The sequence below is a fragment of the Alligator sinensis genome, unplaced genomic scaffold, assembly GCF_000455745.1.
Source record: "Alligator sinensis unplaced genomic scaffold, ASM45574v1 scaffold1599_1, whole genome shotgun sequence".
In the NCBI taxonomy this organism is placed as follows: Eukaryota; Metazoa; Chordata; order Crocodylia; family Alligatoridae; genus Alligator; species Alligator sinensis.
The window spans coordinates 521,145-533,914 of record NW_005842809.1 but is presented as its reverse complement, the minus strand read 5'-3'; the positions used below and the strand labels follow the sequence as shown (position 1 = coordinate 533,914).

At 38.4% G+C, this 12,770-nt stretch overlaps 2 protein-coding genes across 6 annotated transcripts in view; one reads left to right on the top strand and one right to left on the bottom strand.

Annotated features, from left to right (window-relative positions):
* PYROXD1 (pyridine nucleotide-disulphide oxidoreductase domain 1) overlaps positions 1-2,530 on the top strand; it is a 26,389-nt gene extending 23,859 nt beyond the window's left edge. The window contains exon 12 of one of the 2 annotated variants that reach the window (XM_025191322.1): positions 1,012-2,530. In XM_025191322.1, the coding sequence (XP_025047107.1) occupies positions 1,012-1,260 (249 nt within the window). In that variant the 3' untranslated portion in view covers positions 1,261-2,530. The remainder of the gene's footprint in view (positions 1-1,011) is intronic. The other variant, XM_025191323.1, reaches the window with a different exon arrangement.
* Positions 2,531-5,559: 3,029 nt separating this feature from the next.
* Positions 5,560-12,770, bottom strand: part of RECQL (RecQ like helicase) — a 30,115-nt gene continuing 22,904 nt past the window's right edge. For all 4 annotated transcript variants that reach the window (XM_025191320.1, XM_025191319.1, XM_006035152.3 and 1 more), the window contains 3 exons: positions 9,289-9,508; positions 8,489-8,618; positions 5,560-7,202 (listed from right to left, as the gene is read on the bottom strand). In XM_025191320.1, coding sequence (XP_025047105.1) covers positions 7,014-7,202; positions 8,489-8,618; positions 9,289-9,508 — 539 coding nt within the window. In that variant the 3' untranslated portion in view covers positions 5,560-7,013. The remainder of the gene's footprint in view (positions 7,203-8,488; positions 8,619-9,288; positions 9,509-12,770) is intronic.

The following is a 12,770-nucleotide window of genomic DNA, read 5'->3' as shown; positions in this document are numbered from 1 at the left end:
AAGCAGTGGGGCTGCCAGGGCCCCTCTGCTAGTCAGGGGCAGTAGGGTGGGTATACAGTGAAAGGACCAAGATTAAAGGAGCTGCCATGGAGTGCGCTTCTGCCATGATTTTGGTAGAACCCTAGTTATGAACCACAGAGCAAAACGAATAAGACTCATCTTAGCAAGCTCTTTGAAGTCATTCTGCTATGAATCCAGACACAGTGCAGCTTCTAGTAAGATCAAGTTTTAGAGTTCTGTATAGGTAAATTATTTATTTATTTAAGATAGCCAGCTAACCACTCTGCATTTTCCTTCCTTATCTCAGCATTGAACAATGACTTGATGGGAAATTGAGAAATGGAACCTGATTCCTAGTCCTGGGATGATCTAAATGTACTTCCTGTGTTAAGCCCCCAGCTCCCTAAGCAGGCAGAATGGCTTGAGTACCTGTGGGATTAATACTGTTGCTCACCCCAGTGCCAGAAGTGGGTCTGGATCTGGCTCATGAGGAACAATGCGGTCTGGCTCTAGCCTAGGTGGCCAAACAAGCTTGACATCCCTGCTTTAGATCAGCGGGAGTCAACCTTCTGGCAGGTGTGCCACAGATGAGCTTCACTACCTCCCCAAGTGCCAGTCCGACTCTCTTCCCTTACCCGATCTGGTCCCTTGCTTTCTGTTCCCAGCCCTGTGCTTTCCATTTGATCTGCTGCTCTGCGTTCTACTTCCTTCTCTATGAACCATGCCCAATTTGCTGCTTTGCTTTCTGCCCTGCTGCTATGCTGCCTGTCCTCACACTGGTCTGCTTCATGCCACACACACAAACTGCTTGCATGTTCGCCACCCCAGTCTTGGTCATGCTTTTTCAAGTCAATGAGAATTGTGTAGATGTCTACCCAGAGAATTGTTCCCTGCCTGCCTTCCCTTAACTTTAATCCTTTTGAAGTTTACAGTATTTGGAGCAAAGAGAATATTTGCACATTGTGGTGAACTTGTAATCAATGCATTATTTTTTTTCTTCTTCTTTTTTAGGTGGTGCTTTTGGGAAAATATAATGCTCAGGGTCTGGGTTCAGACCATGAACTAATGCTGAGATGTACCAAAGGACAAGAATATGTTAAAGTGGTGATGCAGACTGGAAGAATGATGGGAGCTGTGTTGATTGGTGAAACGGACTTGGAAGAAACCTTTGAAAATTTGATTTTGAATCAGATGGATCTTTCAGCCTATGGGGAAGATCTCCTGAATCCAAATGTTGACATAGAGGATTACTTTGACTGAAACCACAATATCAATCTCCATTATTAAGGTTCTGACCTTCAGTACTGAGGTGTATTAAACAGCATATAAATTATATCTGAAAATCCCTGAAAAAAAGGAACAGGTAGAACTGCAGTCACATTGGAAAGATCTTTTGCTGGTATTTCCAGACACTCACCTCAGCTAATTGTTGGGAAATGTGCTGAAATGCAGGAGCAGAAAAGGAAATACTGGATAAATACAGGGATAAACCCATGTATTGCTCTGATGTAGGCAAGAGTTAGACTAGATGAGGAGTTATGATTATTCTGTAAAACTGAAAATGTAGTAGTGTTAATGTACTTGGAACTGTGACACCCAGGGTGGAATGATCTTAGGTGTTTGACAGTTGGCTAACTCCTTCAAACTAGCTAATCTCGTGTTTTGGCAATACTGCTTTGTTCTATCACACATCTCAGCAAGTTGGGCTTGTGCCTTAACATCCCAATTCCTAAAAAATGGTACTGGGAAGACTTGCATTAACAGTATACCCTGGAGGAGGCTTCTGGATTGAAACACTTGATAGCTGCCATGTCATGACATTTTGGATATTACAAAACTTTTTATCAGTGTATTCCCAAAAATGGAGTCTACACTTCAGGCAGCATATACCATGGACTTTAAGTTCTTTGTGGCATGCGTACGTGCATCCAACCCAACCCGTTCAGAATTACTTGCACTCTTGCAATAGTTTCTAATGTTGGTGTAGAAGGTAAGGCCCAAAAGCTGTTTTGGGGCAACTGATATTTCTTTGGAGTTTCAACACTATTTTAGAAATTCTGGCTTATGAATTATGAGGTAAGAATGAAAGTTAACTTAAATCTTAATACACTGAACACAGGGTTTGCTTAAATTACTGGCCAGTCTTCCAGAAACAGGCACCTTAAGGCTGCTCTTTAATATCTTTTCTCTGTATTTTGTAATACATGCTATTGAAATGACACTTGCATTTTTCCATTAAAATTCTGCTTTCTAAAGCAGCAATTTTCTTCCCAAGTTTAATAGACTCCAGGACTGCAACAGCACTTTTTGTTGAGCTATTTATATTAGGATATCTCCTAGGAAATTACTCTAGCCTAATTACTTAAAGGCTAGAGTAATTACAGTTTAAATCTGGAGACTAAATTATGGTTTAATCTGGAGCAAATATACTGACTTTCTGTGGAATTTAAATGTCATGTTATTTGTATGTGAAATTCTACACCTTAGCCTTGTTTTAAGACTACTATAATAAAATGGGAGCTTCTGGGTTTTTTTGTGTCTTGATGTGGTACATATCTAATTTGATTTATACTTCTGGATGGGTGCATAAAAAAAGCTCAAGCTTCTATTATAGACAAAAGCTGCTCAGCATCAGCTGAGCTTTGTTGAGTGTCTGTGCACATGCTCTATGCCTAGTCTATGCTTCAGTTGTGAAATGCACTAGTGAGAGCCTGTTCACAGATCCAGAGTTTCATACACAGTTTTCAACTTCCCTGTTGTCTTTCCCTTCCTCCAGGAAAAAGGTTACACCTGAGTTTGGGTTGTCAGTATTTTTATCTTCTATTCCTAGCCAGAGAAAGGGGATATATACCTATGTAAGTCAGTGAAGAATAGGTTGATTGTAAGTAGATATAACCTGTCAATTAAGAGATCATGGCATAGAAATGAGATACAAGTCTGTCTACTGGGCTGGGGGGAGCAAGGCTACTTAAACTGAAGCACTGCTGTCAGAGCCACCAGTTTTATGATCTCTGCATTTACTTATTCTCTACTACTAAAGCCACTCATATTTGAGACAAAGGGGACTAAAATATACTACTTGGCAACACAAGATGTGTACATTCCTTCTATGATTTACTTACAATCTTTCAAAGAGTCTCCAAAACAGATGATTTTTGAAGCACAACAGTAACCTTCCAAAGGAATGCAGTTTTTAATTCAGTAATAAAAAGTGCAGTAAGTCCAGACAGTCACTTGTATAAAAATATTATGCAAAGTACACAAGGGCAAAGAGAGGGTGCCTACAGGCCATAGTTGGTACGTGGGTCTTGAGCCTTAAAAACTAAATTGTATGCCTGCCAATGATAAGTCTACCGGTTGTCACCACCGTAAAGTTGCAATGAAAAGGTGGATAGTGCTCGCTTTAAATTTACACGGTCCACATTTGGTCCTATGTGATTTGGAATATATTACAGTGATATTCCACTGGGATTTGTAGGACTGGAATGGTGGGAACTGGTCTCAATGGTCCAGAGCTATGAGAGAAGATGTGGCAATTTTTGTTCTTGTTGTTTTTCAGATAAACAGTTAATCCAAGGACATATTGCCACATATAACATGCCTTAAATACAGCATTGAAACTACTAAATACAGAATTTCTACAAGTCTGCAAAAAGTAAAAAGCCTACCAGGATGGATTTATAGCAAAGAGCAAAAATAAAACAGAGGATAGGGGGTATGCTCACAGCTGACTACTTTTTTTAAATAGCAAATTGTTTTTCCAAATCCATCAAGGACAATATGTTAGATATTCATTTATCTTCTACCCTTCTTCTGAAGTCGTCTACTCCAGTGTACCTACTGTCTTCTACCCATCAAACTGAAGTCCTTTTCTACCTGCAGCTTCTAATCCTGCACATGCTTGGTTAGAAAGACAAATTGGTTTGTTTTACTAGAAATACTTTTACATACAAAATTCCAAACTTTTAGAATCAAGCTTTACTTGAAATTATGATGAAAATTACTTCCCAAAATCCATGCCAAGGCCAAGTCTATGACATCTTTTCAGTAGTAATGCCAAAATAACCACATTAAATTATGTTTCATAATTTACCAAATTACTACCACTTTCATAATGTGCATATAAACCATTTGTTGTCACACCCTCATTTTCCTGCACATTCAGTCATATTTCAACATTTCTTCCTCATCTTAATTATACTTTACACACTAACAAGTTTTGTGCCACAAAGAATAAATCAGCACATTAAATACAATCCTGTATCTTCTGGAGAAGTAATTGCCAATAATCTAAAATACCTAAGAATTCCTGGTGTTTCATTCTACCATCCCACGGAGGTATTACACTCAGCATATGCAAATTTTACTGACCAATGGTTTTATCTTCATTTTTTTTTTAATTTCTATACATATTACTTTAAGTACCTGAAGCACAGATTGCTACCAGGACACAACTAGCAAAATGTAAAATCCCAGTTTACATGGAACAAGGTACAATCCAGATAGCAACTTCATCAAAATTCAAGGTGTACGTGTCTGGGTCCATCTAGATACATATATAACAAACTTAAAAATACATGCAAGAACTCATTGAAAAAAAGAAACCAGCAAGTATAAAATTTTGTGTATTTAACCACAGGCACAATAGTCAGGGATACCACTTTCCTAATAAATAGCTTTCTAAAGCCTGCACTGGCCAGTGAGAACACATGAACACCCTACCAACAAACCCCATGCTGTTAACTGCAGTTCGGTGAGTGGAGACTGGGATGTATGTGTTATAGGTTATTAGACATTTAAACATTTTCTGTCTGTCTAATGCACACAGCTTCCTGCTAATCCTGGCTGTTATCAAAGAGCTATTGAGTTATCTTACGTGGTCAATCATTTGGGTACTACACGGAGAGAAAAAATGAGGTTAGTAAAGGGGCTGCAAGAGGCATAAAGGACAGCACCCAGTGAGAGTTGAGCACCTGGAATTTTTCTTAGAATTATTTTTAAAATGTCACAAAATAGTCACAGTTGAAGCTGAACAACATGTTGCAGATTCCAGAAAAGGCCAGCTGGCACCAGTATTTTAATAGTCTGTCTTTACTTTGCTCCCATGCTGAAATTTGAAATCAGGAGCCCAACTGTCAATTAGTGCAAAATCACCATAACACTCTTTGACATTAGTGAGTCTAGACCAACATACACCAGTCCAGGGTCTAGCTCTATATTTTGAGGCGTGTTCTCTGTCTGCCCAACACTTGATTTATTTCCTTTTTCACTACAGATAAACCAATAAAGATGTCTTGCTTCCCTCTTGGCTTAATCCCATGATCATCTAAGCAAGTGGTTCTCAAGCATTTTGTACCAGGACCCATCTGTAAACACCAATGGCCAGTCCCAACCCAGTGCCCCTCACTCTTAAGCAGCTGCCACCCACCCCCAGGTCCCCAGTGTGTGGGGCAGAGGATGGGTGTGTGGGACAAGGGTGATGTGTGTACATCATGGGGCCCCGCCAAGCAGTCCCTTGCAGGCTGGAACTCTGCCAGCCTGCAAGGTAAAACCCACAGCTTCCCCTGTTTTCCTTCTTTAAAAGGAGAATCCATTTTTAAAGTTTGTTCATGACCCTTTCTTGCAACCCACTTTGGGTTATGACCCATGGGTTGAGAAATGCTGATCTAAGCAGATAGATCAGTGTTAGAAATAGGGCTTGTTCAGTTTCTGTTTTCTTTGCATAAAAAGTAGATATTCTTAAATGAATAGATACACTTCTCACAAAAAGCACTGATCTTACAAAACAGATTCCAAGTCTATATAGAGGCTATATTCTAAGCCTGAAGCACTTACGAATCTTGGTATAAGGATAAAAAGTAACATTTCTACCACTGCTCCACATGCTACGGAGCACATGCTCCAACAGATCACTGGAGAATGCTGCCACAGTCTACCCCAGCACAGACTGGAGCAGAGGGATGTGATCATCCCTCAGAAAATGGCAGACCTCCCACTGACTTTAAAATGGACTAGAGTAGAGCCAGTCTCAAATGCACCAAACTTTTTCTACGGTCTGAGTGTAAAATTTGTTTTTATTTAATTAGCAAAACAACTGTGTGTACAGTCCCCAAATAATGTAATGCAAAACTAACCCAAAAGAAATCTGTTCAAATACCAAGAAATGTTACTTTTTATTGGAATATAGTACTTAATCCTGTTGGATGCTCTTGAAAATCCTACCCTTAAATTCCTTTGGTTTTTTATTTCAGTTGGAAAGTTTAAGATCTGGCATCAGTTTCCAAGAGTTAAATTAAGATGAGCATTTCCATTCTTGTATGTGAACAAATGGTCTAATTTAATTTTCCTATCACAAGAAGCAGTGTAATAAAGATGCCTTTTGTCTATATGGAAGTTGTAAGTGCATCTAATACAAAAGTATCTTATACCATCATATCTCATGTGTAAAATAAAGATGGCAAAGGCGGCAACAAAAACAAAAGGACTTGCACTTCAGTTACTACCTTCATATCACCAGATACATATTACTTTGAGCATGGCCACATGAACAAGCTACTGGAAGACAAGAGAGTTATAGTGCATCAGCTATTCTATGATAACGTTATGCCTGCTCTCAATCCACCACAAAAAGAAGAATGGCAAGTTGCCTTTTATCTGCTCTCAATTCCAGCAAGGCAAGAGCATGCATACAGTCTATTACTGGTGACAGTGATTTCCACTCTATTCTAACTGCACAGTAGTTTGCTTGCTCATGTTCTTTGATATAAAGCTTTTGTGTTTTTCCCCCCTTTAGCTACTTACCACTGTGATACTAGATATTTTTGTCAGTTTTGGGGAGGGAGAAGACAGCCAGGAATTGGACATATTTGTTTTCCAGACATTTCGGCAGAATAATACATAACATTTGGATTTTAAATAATACAGTAACTAAAATACAACTTATACTTATGCACTGGGTTTTCCACAGAGAAGCAAGTATGACAGGGTGCTATATGTACTTTTCTTTCTAAAACTCAATCAAGAACCACTATCTGGTCATTGTCATCTTTCTCAAGTTTAAGCTTCTTTGCTTTTAAGTCGCTCTCATCGCAAGACCATTTATGCTCCTTTGCCTTCTTTGCAGTTGAGTTTTGGACAGTCCCTGAAGTGTTAAGTGCTTTTCCACCAGTCCCTTCAGAGAAAGAAGGCCGAGGAGATTTGAGCTGAGAATTAGAAATAAAGCTCAGTTAAGGTACTCAGCTTCTCCTCCTCCTCCGTCTTCTTAGAAAGAAGGCAATACAAACAACACACTTTAAAACTCAAAATCTCATTATTGCAAAGTAGACATTTTCTCTTTTGGTGGCCACAGACCATTTTGAGCCACACTCCTCTCTCTCTGTTCATAACAACACCTGTGGGTGGTTCCTTTGGCACAAACTTTTTCAAGGGTGAAATATGTGGGTCAAAACTGATAGTGCATCATCCTCCCCAGAGTACCTGGCATATACCGAAAAACTGATACAGCTGATCCAAGATTTGCTTATAATGTCAGTCACGACATCTACAAACAAATGCATATGATGTAACCCTGACAAATATTCTGAGACATTATGAAGTAGAATAGTTGATATTTTCCAGACTAGTCACTACAGCAATTATTTCCTCCACTCATACCAATGCCAATGTGGCTTCACTGCAAACAGTTTCTACATCACAAGAACTGATCACAGGTCTGACTGCCAATTTGTGATCATATGAACACAGTTCTTACATGAGCAAGATCTGACAGTCAGGCAAACATGTATGTCAAAATAACTGTAAAATTTAAGTGGTATCCAATGTTATACATCCCACTGGTTTTCTACTTCATTTTAACTGGGGTAGGGGGAACAAGCAAAAAACTGATTAAATTGTACACAACAATAATTATAACAATACTTCGTATAAATGTAAATACACAAATTCTTGTCATATGACGTTATAAAACCTTAACATGACTGAAATTGGTAGTCTTACTAGGGATTTGGATAGGTGCAACTTAAAATATATCTCTAGGGCTTTTGAGTTATTGTCAAAAAAGATTTCAAATACAGTTAAGCACCACTACACTGCCTAATGTAGAACCCATGCCCAATTAAAGCTGTTAAAGAGATTTCACACAGAGTTGTTTTTATTTTTCAGAATGGCAAAAACTATGTTTTTACTGATATTAGGTTTCTAAATATAGGTCACTTGTGTAAATCACATTATATTATAAACAGTGAAATGATGAATAAACCCTCTCAGTTCAAATGTAAAAAATAAAAAACAAAGACAAATGATACTTCAGAAGAGGTTCTTTGCATCTTAAGATGGGTAATTAGAAAGCTGCTATCGCAGAAGGATCAAAACAAACATATTTAACAAGGCATCAGAAGTACACTGCTAAAAACATCCCTAATATCATGGAGAGTAACCAGCTATGGTAAATCCTAATAAAAATAATCATGTGATAAGTCAATGTAAATACCTTGATTGCACTTTTCCTGTCTAGTCTCCCTTGCATGGTAATGACATGTGCTTCATTTTTCAGCAGGTTAGCTTTTGGTCCTATCTTCAAGTAGGATATTGTAGCAAAAGCTGTGAAACTGAAATCCTCCCTGCAAAAATTAATACAAAGTTAAGATTTTAGAACTGAAATTATGTAAAAAGAAAATATGGATATAGTTAGAAACTTATGGGCAAATGCCCCCCACTGCACCTTGACTCTGATTTACCTATTCTAGCAACCGTTCACTAACTTTTTAAAATTCACGTCTGATTAGCTGTACAGAATTTACGTTTATCTGGAACGTGTGTGGCTATCTGTGTGTCTCTGTGTTCTCACTGTATTTCCTTAAAGCCTCTTTCCTCACCAAACCCCCATCTCTACAATAAGCTCTACAGGAGCAGACTCCTGTGTCTTCCTCACCTCTTCACAGTCAAGGTAGTGCAGCAGCTGACTTGCCAAAAAAGTGGAACTTACTGCAAGTTTGAGGTCTCTGATTAGAAACTGTCCATAGCCAAAGCTGCAAGAGGCAGAAAAAATGGTATTTCATGCTATAAATTTCTATTTTTATCTTTTTAATTTTCCAATTTCTCTCTCCAAGAAAAATAACCTGTCACTTTTATTTTACTCCTGGAAAACATTCTTCTGTGCTAAATTTTTATAGACAAGCAATGCACTTCTGAAATGAAGGTACTACTATAGCGTCCATAATTAATATTATATTGAAATAACTAACAAATTTCAAAGGAAGGGATAGTAACTGTAAACACTGTCATCCATACTTCAGATACTGCTGCAGTATTAAATGAGCAACAATCCTCTCCAGTTCATCACGAGGGAACTTTGGGGAAACAACATCAGCAACTCGTAACTTGGACAAACCCTTCCCCAGCCAAGCATCAATTAACTTCAGTGGGGTGAGTTTTTCCCTCATGTTATCCGCTTGCTCCAATATCTTAATTAGATCCCTGCAGCATCCAGTTACATCCATTTTCTCAAATGCTACAAGGAAAAGAAGCAGATTAGATTATTTAAAACAAAGTATACTCTGCCAGTTGTGTGGCATTCTTTTTCTACTAGACTATTCACATTATATAGCTTTTATGTTCCTTCCTTTGATCTGGTGTAGGTTTTTGATTAATAATGTATGTTAAGAGTTCCACTTATGTTCATTTTTAATTATTAAAGCTTGGATCCTTCAGAGATGTTCACATATGTTTAAACTTTACACACCGTCACAAAAACTTCAATGGAATTATTCCCAGGGCATAAAATTAAGCACATATTTAAATCTACAAACATTTAGGTTCAAATATAGTATATTGTTTTATCAATCCATCTAAAATGCTTCTAAATCACTGCTTAAGTGGTACTGGTTGTAGCTGTGTTGGTTTAAAGACATAGGCAGACAAGGTTCTTTGGGTAAATCCAATATCTTTTATTAGACCAACTAAAATAGTTAGAACAACTGTTCATTGCAAGCTCACAAAGAAGAATTTTTCCAACTATTTTATAGTTGGTCTAATAAAAGATATTAGATATACCCAAAGAACCTTGTCTGTCTAAATCACTGCAGCTTTTTAGGGTTCATGCTCCATCTAGAATTCTGGACCTCTCAAAACTACCTTATAGAATTAGAAGGGACCTCTGGAGGTCATCTAGTCCAAACCCCAAATTTTCAGCCAAGCAAGGACCATACATTGAGACTTAAGATCACTTGCCAACACCCAGACTTGAACTGCTTGCCTTCTGGTTACCAGCTTGACACTCAGGCCCTTCCGCCACAGAACAAGATGCCCAACTATAATGGGAATAAGGACAAAAGTTAACTTTTCAAGTAATAAAGCTGACATCCATCTAGTCTCAAATGGATTTCTTAGCAATTTGGCATGAACAAATCCCCTAAATTACAGCAGGAAAATAAAGTTAAATCATGTATCCAAATGAGATTTGACTTAGAAGAATGATCTACCTTTCAAGTGCATTTGTCACATTTTTTACAGACTTGCTTGCTCGCTCATGTTATTCTGGAAGTGGTTCATTTTCCCCGATTCATACTTAACTACAGAACACATATGGAGCAAACTAAAATTATACTGAATTTACAGACTACAGATGAGACATTTTTCCTCCCAAGTAGTTTAAAAACCAAGACAAAGGAGGGAAACAGAAGTTTTAATTTTACAAAGTTTTGCCAGACAAATTTATTCCCACAGCAGAAAGAGTAAAAATGGCTAAAAGACTCATTGTAAGCTGTCACAGAAAGAAGCGTACATGTTTCATGGCAATATTTACAAACTAAAGTAAATTTCTCAAAAGGCTTAACAATATATTCAAATACCCCAAGAACTGAAAAAGAAATCAGACAAGTTTATCCTTCACATGGCTCTCACTGATTAGTTTCTATTGAACATGGGTCCCAACCTCCATGTTTGGCCAACACAGAGTCCCAGATCAAATTTGCAATTCAGGCCTGATCTCTTTTTAATGTAGTCAGACAAAGGAAGTCAACCATCTTCAGACTCTCCCAAACCATCTTTTGAAAAAAAAAAATTCAACTAAAGTACATGAGGAAGAAATGTAGGCTAGTGAGGATTAGAACCAGAGAATGCAGACTGCTGTTCTATTACAAACTCAACAGCTACTTCACAAGGCTGTTGTAAACTTGGCAGGTTTTTATGCAGACAAAGCTATTGCCTCTCAGAATTCTTTGCCTGGGAAGTGCTATTTAAATAATAGCACTCTTGTATTTAGTAAAAAACTGCCAAAATTACAGTTGCCTCTGCAATCTCAATTCACCAATTCTTCTGTATATATGCATTAGGATACAATCTTAATTACAGGATTACATTTTTTCTATAAGACCAGTCTCAGATCTGTGCAGAGTGGATGGTGTTCATTTAATGAGTGGCGACTGCATATTTTATTTTCTGTTTATTATTCAATTTCTTGCTCTAAGGCCTTACTGACTAAATTATTCAAACCCCAGCTTTGAACAAAGAATTATACAACTGTGGGTAGACTTTCCTATGGCATTGATGCCCACAGATTTGCGAGGCCCAATTTGAGTTGTCTAACATCAAATTTTTCAAAGCACTCAGCAAAATATAGTACTTGAGACATTTAATGCACAACTCCAGCATTCTGAAAGTGATTCCTGAGTCTCAAGCTATGCACAATTAATGCTGACCTGTACAAAACTTGGTTGAAGTAACCTGCCTAGCATCCTGTGGGAATTCAGTAACCACATTAGGGACACGTTCCAATCCTCTAGGTTCACAAACAACTGTCTGAATAAGGCCATTCTCTCTCTGCCTTGCGTTAACTCCATTCTCTTCCCCTAGTTCAGGTCTTGTCCCCTTTCTCATGAGCCAGGTGCCTCCCTTCTCTATACACTTCGGGTGCTAGCAGGACAAGTTGGAATCCCTACTCTCAACAGTGGTGCTCAGCAAAGACCCTGACCTGGACCAGCTATTACAGGAAAATCAACTGAGCATGCTCAACTCCAAGAGAGTTGGGGCTCAGAAAGACATTCTCTGCAACAGCTGCTCCAGGCTGGTACCTTGCCTGGATGGTATGTGTTTAGTCTAATTTACTAATAGAAACTTGTAGAGCTTGAACCAGTACAGCATATATGGAGTCCTCAGATATTTTAACTGTTAAATGCCAAGAAGCATCTACAGGCCATATGCAATACATGTTTTTTCACATGTTTATAACTTGGTCAAATTCGGGCGGATTCTTAAGGGAACAGCAAGGCTAGGGACAGAAATTACACAAACGGGTATAAGTGTTTGCAAATTATGTTAAATCTGTAACACAACAGAAGTTCAATGCACATAAACTGCTTTCAAAATGGCTGAAACCAGTTGAAGATAAACCTGGATGGATGTAGTATCAGACTTAACTGATTTAAGTTAGATTGGTTTATTGAACATCTGTCTCAAATCCCCTCCAGGTTCAAATTAACTCTCAGTGCCCCAGCATCCCAGGATACTTTGCCCCTCCCCTGCAAATCCCTCCTTGCAGGATGAGCACTCTAGTCTTGGCCCAAGCTGTCTGCTCCAGCTGAGCTGGGAGGTGTTATAGTGGTATAATGCCACTGCAGGCATGTGGCTGCATTTCCAGAATCAAAAGTGAATGTCCATTCACTTGCTTTATCAGTTCAATCTGCTCAGTTTAAACTAATCTGCGAAGACTGATTCATAGACGTTAGGGTCGGAAGGGACCTCAATAGATCATCGAGTCCGACCCCCTGCATAGG